General features: G+C 40.4%; 1 protein-coding gene across 3 annotated transcripts in view; it reads left to right on the forward strand.

Moving 5' to 3' along the window:
- The window catches only part of cep76 (centrosomal protein 76), a 92354-nt gene that overhangs the window by 39287 nt on the left and 40535 nt on the right, over positions 1-12532 (forward strand). For all 3 annotated transcript variants that reach the window (XM_048260450.1, XM_048260449.1, XM_048260451.1), the window contains 3 exons: positions 6953-7138; positions 7466-7563; positions 8518-8646. In XM_048260450.1, the coding sequence (XP_048116407.1) occupies positions 6953-7138; positions 7466-7563; positions 8518-8646 (413 nt within the window). The remainder of the gene's footprint in view (positions 1-6952; positions 7139-7465; positions 7564-8517; positions 8647-12532) is intronic.

A 12532-nucleotide genomic window follows, 5' to 3' on the forward strand; every position in this document is an offset into this window, starting at 1 on the left:
CTTTTTCACTGATTTATTTAAGAAATATGAGCTATGAGTGTGAATGTTATATATTCCATCCCACAAATTATGTTTTACTGGTTTATTTGACAAATAATCTATATGGATTTGCTCTATAAAGACCGTATGTCTGTTTGGGATTTGTTTGTGAGCCTGAGGTTGTTTTGAGAGCCCTATTGATGTAGCCTATCTCAGAATAAAGGAATACTTCATATTACTCTAAACCACCGTCTGTAAATCAACTGTATACTACTGTCTACATTGCACTATATTTCTTGACCTGTCTCTGTATGTTTCATCACCTTTCTATACTTTGCCTCACATTGCAACACAGCTCAGATCTTTGGTTGCTATGAAGGCCAGTCGTTCTAAATGGATGGTTGCTATGGCCAAAGGCCAGTTCTATCTCTGCCGTTGTCAAGCGGGCATATCGTGAGAATTCTGATTAACCTTATCTTATTTAAAACATCTCTATTTTACTTATCCCACTTCCATACAGTGGGTCCCATTAAGAAGTGGCCACTTCATTCGCTTACCGGATTGATTCACACAGCAGCATTAATAAATTAATCTGTCACCATATGCCTATGCTTACGTTTGCAAAGAAAACATTTTAATTTGATCCACATGAAAGCGTTACATTTCATGTACATGTTGACAATGAGTAGGCTAGTTTTGGTTGTTGGTGGTGTTATTGCATCCCTTAGTTATGCCTACAATGAGAGTTCCCTCGCTGATTCCTGTAGACAATAGTAGGCGATTTCAAAACATCGTTAGGAGTCCTTGCCACTTCTTTTAAGCCGTCACAGGCGTAGGTGCTACTTTTAGGGCTAAAGTGCTTCGTGAATTACTGTTAGTAAAAAAAAAATAGCAGTCCTAAAGTTACATCGATCTAAGTTAGTGAAAAAGCATCTCATATCAAATGACCATGGCATTACGCTAAACAACATAAATCCCAATTAGCAACATAGCACTACATCTCCTCCTCCTATAGCTAGCCACACAAGAAATTAATGATACTAAATCTCTGCTTAGCATGCTTCTCCCGCTTAGCATTCTAATAACAGAAGGGGCACATTTATGTTGACCACTACAACATGACTCATTATGTCTGTAGCGTTAACTGTATAAAAAACACTTACTTTTCATAAAGGGCGCACACCATCCAGCACATGGAAACCGATATTTTAGGTTCTTGGCCACAAACTCAAAAGCGTGTCTCTCTGGCCCTGTTCTAGAATCTTTGCTCTGAAGGCTGTGTTGCTAAGGCAACATCAAATAAAAGCTAAATGATAGTCTTTCAGTATTAAATGTGTAACGTGTGATTCGAATGGATGTGTGTGGTTTGCAATTAGAATAAACAAGAAATAACATTTCCAATAATTTCCCATGATAAATTACATAATATTTGCACCTTCCTTACTTGGGAATCTCACACCCGTATTTCAAGTAGGCTACACTAGTGAAATGTAATACAACGTTGCCACCTAAGCGTTCAGATAGTTCTAGGCTATTTAACATTGCGTGACATTGATTGTTTATTCTTTTCGTCAACTCTATGCTTTTAGGAAAACAATCTTTTATCATAGTTCCCTCTTCAATGAGCGATTACCAGCTCTTTTTTTGTAACAGAGATAGCTGTTTATTGTCCCTAGGTTTACAGAAACACCTATTCATATTAATTATCGTAGCCTATGGAGTGCTGCGACCACTGTTCATTACATGGCCCAGAATGCCTTGCATGTCTTTACAACAAAACAACACAGTAAAACCTAAATGCCCGTAAACATATGCATTTGCATTCTTGTAACATGTTTAATAATACTCTCCCATCATGATATGTAACAATAATGAAAAATTTAATTTGAATACCGTCAATGTGAAAACAACTCTATTATGTAAGCTATATATAGCTACTGTTCTCCTTGCTATTTCAGTTCGTAAGTCCATACTATCCCATGGCAGAGCAAAGGATTTCATGATTAGGCAAGGTTGCCTGGAGACATTGTGTCTGCTCTGAGACATTGTGCATACATGGAAGGCATTGTGATAGAAGGTGAATGGTGAAAAGGTGAATGGTGTGAGTTACCAAATACCCGTGGGTGGTTTGCCAAATGATGGAAACTTTTGGAATATTTCTTTTTTTTTTTTGCCTATGCACCCTCACACTGGAGTCCCCAGTTCATATACAAAATTTGGTATCGATATGTGACAGTGTTCCTGAGATATGGGCGACTTCCTGTTTCGAGCCGCCGCCCGATTTCGTTTGGCTGTGGCAACAAACGCCGAAAAATCAAAATCCCTCCGCTAACATTTGTGAGGCTTGGTCCAAGGATAATGTACGTCAAGTTTCGTATGCTAGGACCAAATTTGTGACCTGTGAAAATTTAGTTTCGGGCTTCTGTTCAATCCAATATGGCGATTTTAAGCGCATCGCCCACCTGACGTCATCTTCGCGACCAACTTACACCGGTACTGACCGGACGTTTTAAAGTTGGAACGGTGTCTCTGTCTTAAAGGGCCTAAGCGCTAGGGCTGATAAAAAATTAGGGAGACGGGAAAAATAATAATAAAACTTAAGAAGAACAATAAGTGTGCTGCTTTGCAAGCACACTTAACTAGATGTACCGCATAGCGGTACAAAATATGACCGCCGCTCAGTACATCCATTCCGCAAAAATAAATCATATTAATGAATTTGTCTCCATCTTCTACTCCATCCCCCACTCGTGAAACCTTTTTGTATGCTTGTTTGGAATGTTTGTTTGCGGGCCGCACACAAAGTAGCCTACTGGCGCTGCAAAGGTGAATAGATTACCAAAAAAATGTGTAGCATTGTTATAAAACCTTTAAAATATCTAAACAATCACAAGTAGGGCAGTCCATCCATTGCAACTGGACTGATGAAAGGTACACCTGTAGGCTACATTATATTTGGGAAAAGCAGAAGGTAGCAGCATAATGTATTTATTTATTTATTATTAAACAAAACAATCCCTTTCAGTTCCATGCAGTTTTCAACAGCTATCAAGATCCTGAGGTCATGTCATGGATTTTTGTGTTTCTTCTTCTACATATGCATATGTTTAGTCATCTAGTTCATATGATATTCAGCTTTATTGTCAATGCACAAATTAAATACCAGTAGTCTAAAACAAAATGCCGTTTTACCCAGTGGTGCAAATAACTGACATGTCCAAAAAGGCCTTCATGAAATGCGTTGCTAGACTGTTCATACACATTTTAACGGGCCAAGTTGAAGAGCTACTGTCCGTTATTGTTTGTGCAAATAATATGCTGATTCATGTTCCCTTGCATTTTGCAACTATGAGGTCCATGGTTAGTCTGGCTTTCGCCAGACCAAGCTCAATATTTTAAGAAATCGAAAAGGAATCGCCGGCAGATCAGGCTGAGTTCACCCAGCCTAAATATGGTTTAATTTTGCGATTGAGATATCCATGCACTGGCGCCCCATCCCCATCCATCCTCAGCGGCGTGATGGCCCCGGTTTCAGAGAGCTATTCTAAATGCAAAAATGCATAGAGGGAGTTATGACAAAACCGTGAATGTTAACAAACTATACCCTATGCTAGGCCTATTACACAACATAAATTGTCACTAGGCTATGCTGGCGACCCAAATAAAATCTCCTTTGGGAACCAATGGCTTACAGTATCAAGCGGACTTAAGCTGCCACCTCTTGGCGAAAAGTTAATAGTTTTACATATCAGTAGTAATACATTTCACGCAGCTGTGTGAATCACGGAAAGCAACACTTCTATATGGAACCCAATCCACTGTACAGTATAGCTTAAGGTCTGTGGCTAAAGCAGCCATAATGAAAGCGTTATCATTGTTTGGATACTACACACACACGTGTTTTTTAATCGCATAGACTACTACCAGAGAGGGTTAAAGCGGAGCGCTAGTAATCAAGGATCTTTGCTACTACTACCAAGCTGGAATCAAAGCACATCGACTCCCCTCTTACACCCTAAACACACTTCGAACAAACAAAAAATGTCTCAGTCTCACGGTATAGCCATAGGCAAAACTGTATTGGACCCGGTGTAACGTTGGTACTAAATCATCCATCGCCAAAGAATGATTTTTTGTAGCATGTGCAACAAATATGTGTAGGTACAGCCCTGCCCTGGATACATCTCTCAACGCGCTCTAAAACATTTGGTTTAAATGGAGATGTAGATCACGGGTCGTTAATAAATCTACATTGGCGGCGAAGTTGATACAAATTATTCACTTTGACTTTAATTTATGTAGTTTCAGTCCTAGTTACTTTACTTTGAGCCATGCTCTTCCTTACTTGAATCACCTTTGAAAATAGAGGATTGAAGTAGCCTATATGGGTGTTTGTGAATGAACGTTGACTTAGATGCTTTTTGAGCCTTTGAGCTAAATGTCCCAGCCCGGTGTTTAGGATGCATCATAGACAGGTTATCTTTCAGGTAGCCTATATATTTTCCATTAGAAAACCATCACGTAGCGAACGTGTTGTGGCTAACTCACTCACTCCTGTTAGTAGCCTAGGTTATGGTCATAAGCAAATGAGATGACAGTCGAACGATGCAATTAGTGCTGTTTATCAATTTGCTTGGTAGCCTATAACCGCATGTATGGTTTTCTACAAATACATCAATAATCAAATTGGCCTCCATCACTCAACCAATGCTAACGGTAACATTATTTGACCTACTCTAGGCTATTGATATAACTTAAGATTAACGTAGCCTACCTGCAGTAAAAACCAAGCATGTCCGATAAACATTCTCAGATTTATTTCGGCTTCAAGAAGAAATGGGAATTAGATGTCATGCAGAAAACATCCTACCCTTATTAGAGGTTCTCTGTGGTAAACTACAGTCTTGTCCTAGGAAGCATAGTGTCTTTCCAACCGACTTTAGATTAACTTCCAACAAAATTACGTCTCACTGCAACGATGCGCCATCTGGTGGACAAATGAGTACGTGACGCCAATACTGGAAATGCAGCCAAATTATTATGATGAATATTTGGTTTTCCTTTAATCCTACTGAATTTGTAATTATGTATCGGCCGTTGTAATTGCCGATACTGATGGTATGTGTGTGCCTGTGTGTGTATGTGCGTGTGTATATGTGTGCACCACCATCTACAGGCCAATGAGTGTACAGTTACTAAATGTACACATAACTTAATTTTTTTAGACCCCCCCATGGATGAAATTCTACGAAACTTGGCATACCCCCAGAGAATGTCAGGTTAATGCAGACACAAAAAAAATTTGGTGCAGTTCTGAACATCTTAACTGAAGAGAGGGGCGATTTAAAGCAGAATGATATTGCATTTTAATTTTTTACCGGGGGGGTGCAAATCACAAATGAGTGATTATGGGCTACGTTGATGTGGGCCCTTGAGACCAACATATCATAAAAATGTCTTCATCCTCGGTGCCACGGTTCAGGTAGTTATTTAGGAAAAACTTTTTTGGGTTTCGGGGGCCCAGGGGGGGGGGAGTGGCCCCCGGGGACCAAACAAAATTTTTCCGTAAAAGTTTAGTGGGGCTACATACCCACCAAATTTCATGTGCCCCGTGGTTCGTGTCCGGGTATCGTTGACCAAAAATTCAGGAAGTAGATGACGGGAAAAAAAAAAAAAACTTTGACAGTCCCTAAATGATCGCTTCGCTAGCGGCGGTCTTATAGGCAAGACACACTTGTTTTTGTACTCCTCACCTGGTTCCCACCACACACGCTTCACCCCATCTGAACTAAATAAGTTTATCTTGGTATCATCAGACCACAGGACATGGCTCCAGTTATATCCTTAGTCTGCTTGTCTTCAGCAAACTGTTTGCGGGATTTCTTGTGCATCATCTTTAGAAGAGGCTTCCTTCTGGGACAACAGCCATGCAAACCAATTTGATGCGGCGTGCGGCGTATAGTCTGAGCACTGACAGGCTGACCCGCCACCCCTTTAACCTCTGCAGCAATGTTGGCAGCACTCATACGTCTATTTTCCAAAGACAACATCTGGATATGACTCTGAGCATGTGCACTCAACTTCTTTGGTTGACCATGGTGAGGCCTGTTCTGACTGGAACCTGTCCTGTTTAACCACTGTATGGTCTTGGGCACCATGCTGCAGCTCAGTTTCAGGGTGTTCAGTGTGAGAGCGATAACACCAAATTTAACACACCTGTCCCCCTTCACCATAGTCAAAGTATACTTTAATATCCCAAAGTTGGGCAATTTGTTTGGTCAAATGCACATTTCAGAGACATAGACACATAGGCATATACCCGCCCCCTTCCCCACACACACACACACACACACAAACAAGTACACTACACTTCAGTAACTTCAGTAGCAGGCTTGGAACACATAAGCCTAACATTCCATAATTAAAATAAGTTAAAACAACACTAAAATAAAAATGCAGTGTTACAAAACAATTCATTATCTTGACCTGTGTCTTTCATTAAAAAGTCTGATAGCAGAGGGGACAAATGACAAGCTAAACCTTTTGGTTCTAATTGACCTTTGCAACAACCTGCTGCTGCCACAGTTGCTGCATTGGAACCTCCTATATAAGGGGTGGGTAGGATCCCTTAATATCTGCTCAGCTTTGCTCACAATAACATCTGACCATTATAGCTCTCTGACTGACGTCTGACTGCATCCAATAATTTTGCTCGCTGTCTTTACCATACGCTGCAATTTGTCTTGGTCTTTTTTGCGCATGTTTCCAAATACACAAACCAGGCCAAAAGACAAAACGCTCTGATGGACTGTTTTGTAAAACAATTCTAAAACAATGCAGTCCACCTGAAAGTAATTAAGCTTACAGTAAAATATTTTATACAAATATTAATTTCAATGAAAGACAATGGTTGTGCTTTTTTACCTTTTGGAGGTGACTCAAAACTATTTGCTTAATGTTGTTTCCTCCCTAGGGAATGGAAACAAAATGGCAGACAGTTCCACAATGCTGTCCATGTGTGATCCCATCCATATGGTGCTTATCAAAACGGACACATCAGGGGATACTGTGCTCACGTCCTCACACTTCTTGGACTGGCGAACTGTTCTTTGTGCTCCTCGTGGAAGGACCAGCATTGCAATTGAGCTTCTTGGAGTTGGTTAGATTTTTTGACAATAATATAATCACCGCCAAGAGTAAATTGTGTCAGTCAGGGCTAGTCTTCATGTATCCTCAGCTTTTGTATTGCTAGCAGTTATTTTTGAGAAGCACTATTTCATCATTTTCATGATGTCAAACATTGTATAACATATTTCACATGGTCTACTTGTAAACCAGTTTTCTTTGTTAGCATCTAGGGTTAGAGAAACAGTTCTCAATGACTGTATGTGTGTAAGTGTGTGATTGTGATGATTTCAGATGTGTCAACGAGCTTCTGTTAGCTGCTAAATTTCTTCCTTTGTGTATTTGTTTGTGTGGGCTACAGGGAGTGAGTGCAAAGTGCCTATTGGAGTTCTTAATGTGAAGCTGGAGCTCTATCCTCCCCTGGTAGACCACCTCTCTGTTGATGTCATTACTACTCAGGTGAGACGAAGATTATGTAGTGCCAAGGTAATGGTGTCTGAAAGACCCATGTTTCAGATTATAAGTAATGTTTTCCATTATATTGAAGAGGTTCATTAGGCCTACTATTACACTGTTTGTCTGTAAAAGCCAATAAGGTAAATTTGTACCTGACAAGTTTCGGCTACCTTGCCTCTGCAGCCTTCATCAGAGGTGTCACGTGATGTTGGTGTGACGTCGTCTGAGACAGACCTCCAGACAGCAGAGGCCCCCCCCCAGGGGACACGGCCATCCCACCACAACAGGTGGGATGGAAAACACCATATAACACATCTCAGACGACGTCACACCAACATCATGTGACAATACAAATTTACCTTTTTGGCCTTTACAGACAAACAGTGTAAATAATGTTTCCCATTAATTGCCTAGACTATGGTGGCCTGCCAGGTTTAATTTACACTGCTAGACTTTCATAATGATCTGAAAACATCTTAATGTAGAGGTCTGCGCGGACAAAATGAAAAATGAAACGAAATAGCAAGGGATCTTAAAATTAAAGTTACAACGATATCCATGCATTAGGCAGAAGGAATACTATGTCTATCATTTTGATTATCATTATCATAATTATTATTGTTATGTTATATTGTTATACATGCACTTCAAAGCTTTCACAAGAAGTGTGTGAAAACATGCACATCAGAGGACAGCTTTACTGATGTAAAACATAATTGTAGTATGTTGAAGTATGATGCTTGCATGAGAAATACTTCTCAAAACGAATGAGAATAAGCGCTAAATGAGACAGGTCTCACTTCCCAGAGAGCACAGTTAATGATGAAAATAGACTGAATTGAAAAGACTAAATGTGAATGTATATTGTAGGATTCCAGACTATACCGTCTATCAACATAGCCGGCAGGATAGCTATTGTTCTTATTCCATAAATACTTGTTGAAACTCTTTCTTCAGCAATCCCTGGAGAGGCAGAAGACTGCAGAAAAGGAACGCTTATTTTTAGTGTATGCTAAGCAATGGTGGAGGGAATTTCTAGCGATTCGCCCATCCAATCAGAACAAGCTTGTGAAGATCTTTGCTCAGGTGAGTGTGAATGGATTTTTGCTGGTTTTGGTTTGAAGATCTTTGCCTATCTTTGTCACTCTGAAAGCAGTGAAGATGCACTATCCTATAGTACTGCAGCAAATGGATTTGTTTTAATATTTATTTTTCTACTGTATTAACTTGTCAATTCAGATTTCCAAACATTACCTTACAGAAATTTCAGGTTTCTGGCGAAGTTGCCGCAAATTTGCGGCATGGTCATATTTTTCACATGCAAATTAGGTTTCTGACAAACAGTTGTGGTTAACTTTTGGTAATGTTGCAGCAAATTTGCAGCAAAATTATGCAAATTAGGTTTGTCACCAGAAGTTCACTGGAAGTTTGCCATTATTGGCTAAGTGTGATGGCAAATCACTGGCGAACACATTTGCCACATTGTTGCCAGAACTTTGCTGGAAGTTCGCCTCTAGCGGCCAACACTGGCAAACTTCTGGCAATATTTTCTAGTGAACTCATTTGTTTCCCACAAATCACCCACAAGTTTGCTGTAAATCTGCCGCAAACATTTAATTTTTGTAAGGGTTGTTTTATATGCACTTAGAGCAATAGGGTGCTAGAGTTTCATACATGGATATGTTGAATACGCATGTTTGTGTTTCTACTGGTTGCTATTGTTTGAGAGTACATTGTTTGTGTGTACAACCCCCATTTCCAATAAAACTTGGGACATTGTGTGAATTGTAAATAAAAACAGAATGCTGTGGTTTGCAAATCATGCAAACTCCATTACACTATTACATTTTAGCCATTACGGTTTGACTTTGACGAAAACACTGTCCGCGTCGAAACATTAGTCACCAGCACCATTAGCTCGGTTCAAGTATTTGTGTCCTCTGGTCCTTCTGTGGGTTCATTCTTTTGAAGTGCCAAAACCTGCTGTGGATGTAAACTCTATATTTAAAGAGGAAGGGATGCATTTTTTTTTGCTCAATTTACCGTAACTTAACAGCTTCAGAGTCATTGGAATGATTATATGACTTTTTCCGGATAGAATGGTGGATGTTTCGCTTTCCCCTAGCATCTGTGAGTGGAAAAACCAGCCTTGCAATGTTGCTGCAGCAAGCCCTGGGCTCAGAGTCAGAAAGTCTCGCGGGAGTATCAGGTCTTGCGACGTAACAAATTGCTTTACGGCACTACACACATACACGCCAGGCACAGGCTAGAACAAGGTAACGGTGGAGTTTCTCAGGCAATCGTCATGGCAGGGCCGGCGAAAAGAAGCAGAAAGCAAGTAATCCATTGTCGGAGGAACAGGGAAAGAGGAAATAGCAGACTGACCGAGCCTTGCTGTAGGGGGAGCTCTGTAGAGAAATCTGCAAGCAAAAAGCGAGAAAACGGCAAAGAAATTGCCAAAACTGCATAGGGCTCTTTAATTAAAAATAGTGCAAAGACAGTCAGTTGTTTTTTTGGAAAATACATGCTCATTTTGAATTTGATGCCAGCAACCCATCGCAAAAAAGTTTGGACAGGGGCATATTTACTGTTGTTGTTTCTTCACCTCTTCTTTTAACAACAGTCTGTAAACATTTAGGAACTGAAGAGACCAGTTGCTGGAGTTTTGAGAATGAAATTCAGCTGCTCAACAGTCTGGGGTCTTCTTAATCAGTGCTTAATATAAGATTTCAATTTTGTATCGAAATCGATCAAAATTACATCTCAATCTTTAACTTCGAACTCAAAAGTAGAATCGACGATGCAGCCACACCCCCAATGTCACGTCCAGCATGTATGCCAAGACGTACAAACGCATATGCACGTGCTGAACTGCGGCGTCAACTCCTAATTTTAGACTGCAGCCAGTTAAAATATCACATCAACCTACCAAAATCGAAACCCCTCTTGCTACTCTGAAATCACCGGTGTGGAAGTATTTTGTCGTTCATTCACGTCAATGAACACTAACTTAGCCTACTCAATTTAGCAAGTGAAAAGATGATCTAGTTACAAATTAGAGTGCAGGGCGATATGTAGCAAAAAAAGGTGTTTGGAACATTTCATATAGATTTTTGCAAATTATGTTTTTTCACTTCTTCAGACCCTATAGTTAGCAAAACTACCTGTTTCCAATTTTTTCCCGGACTGCACAGGTCCAAAATCCAAGATGGCGGATATATCACCAAAAATTGCAAATAATTGCCTTTTTAAACATTTTAAATGGATATATGTTAGGTATTATCATTATATACATACATTTTCTAATAAAATTGAATGACTTAGGTAATAAATATGACCATGGGTGACATGAGATGTCATGATTATCAACCAGTGATTGGTGTAACCACCATTATGCTATTTATTGGCATAACCGGAAAAACACATTGACTGATTAAAAGTTTCCTTCACATAACCTAATAATCATTTGAATTAAAGTAATGTTCTGCACTCACCACAATAGATTAGATTAGATTAGATTCAACTTCATTGTCATTGCAGAGTACAAGTATGAAGACAATGAAATGTGGTTTGCGTCTAACCAGAAGTGCAAAAAAGGAGAAAAGTGCAATGTGATACACTGCACATATTTATATTGCATTGTATATGTTAGCAGTTACTTTATAAGAGCAGAATAAATATGGCTATATAATGTGAACAATGTATAAACAACATACATTGGGTGTCTGCCTCCTTGTTGTCCCTGTCAAGATTGCTATGGTCGTGGACACCTCAACAGACACAGGCAAGGAGGCATCGGGTGGGGGTGGCTTTGTAGGTTGGTTGTCACCAGGATGCAGAGCTAGAGTTCAGCTGCAGGAAAGCTTCCTCTGAACCTGCTGTGCGCCTTATGCAAGCATCACTTGCCCTGGATGGCCTCAATGGAGGGGAGTGAAGAACCGGTGATGCGTTGGGCAGTTTTCACCACCCTCTGCAATGCTTTTCGGTCGTGGGCAGAGCAGTTGCCATACCAAACTGTGACACAGTTGGTAAGGATACGCTTGATGGTGCAGGGGTAGAAGTTCACCATGATCTGAGGAGGCGGTGGACCTTCTTTAGCCTCCTCAGATAGAAGAGACACTGGTAAGCCTTCTTTATCAGGGTAGAGGTGTTGAGGGTCCAAGAGAGGTCCTCAGAGATGTGAACACCCAGAAATCTGAAGCTGGTGATACACTCCACTTCAGTCCCATTGATGAGAATGAGGGTGTGTGCTAGCTTTAGACTTCCTGAAGTCCACAATGAGCTCTTTGGTCTTCAATAATTCTGTTAACAGGACTTGCAGGAAATTGTGGGAACATATGAATTTGTTGATTATATGCAAGCCTAATGCTGCCCACTACAGCTAAGTCTGCCTTCATCCATGAATTGTGACTGGTTTCAGAAACAGCATCATCTGAACAATCTACAGAGAGTAGCTCAGTGCAATTAACACACACATTGGATAGCATCTTAATAGATGGCATGACTGTTGTGCAGGAGATGGTTGTCAGGAAAAAGCACATGATAAGGGATACAAAATACAAGACTACACCAATCAAAGACTTTAAAGCTTTCTGGGATCAAAGGAAACCAAAGCCAACCTCGTCCTCTACCTTGCTCATAAAGCTGTTGAACTAATGTAAACTGCCAGTCACAGTTCACACACACAAAGGTGGCAGTAGCAGTAAGTCATTTTGGCAAAACCCCACATATCTACACATGTCACACAGATGTCTTGGTGCTTGCCCTTCGCAGGGTACCAGACATCAACAAAGAGTCTCATTATCATGGGCACTGGAGAACGTCGACAAAAGATACATCTCAGCCTAGAAATCTTGACGCGCCCTAGTGGCAGCAAATGTAATTTCTAGCCAGGGTCTAGCAACTCTCCGTTGGCTTGTGAGGTGGAAAAACCAAACTTTGGTCCAGCCAATCACATCGTGCATAGAGTCAG

The sequence above is a fragment of the Alosa alosa genome, chromosome 13, assembly GCF_017589495.1.
Source record: "Alosa alosa isolate M-15738 ecotype Scorff River chromosome 13, AALO_Geno_1.1, whole genome shotgun sequence".
Classification (NCBI taxonomy): domain Eukaryota; kingdom Metazoa; phylum Chordata; class Actinopteri; order Clupeiformes; family Clupeidae; genus Alosa; species Alosa alosa.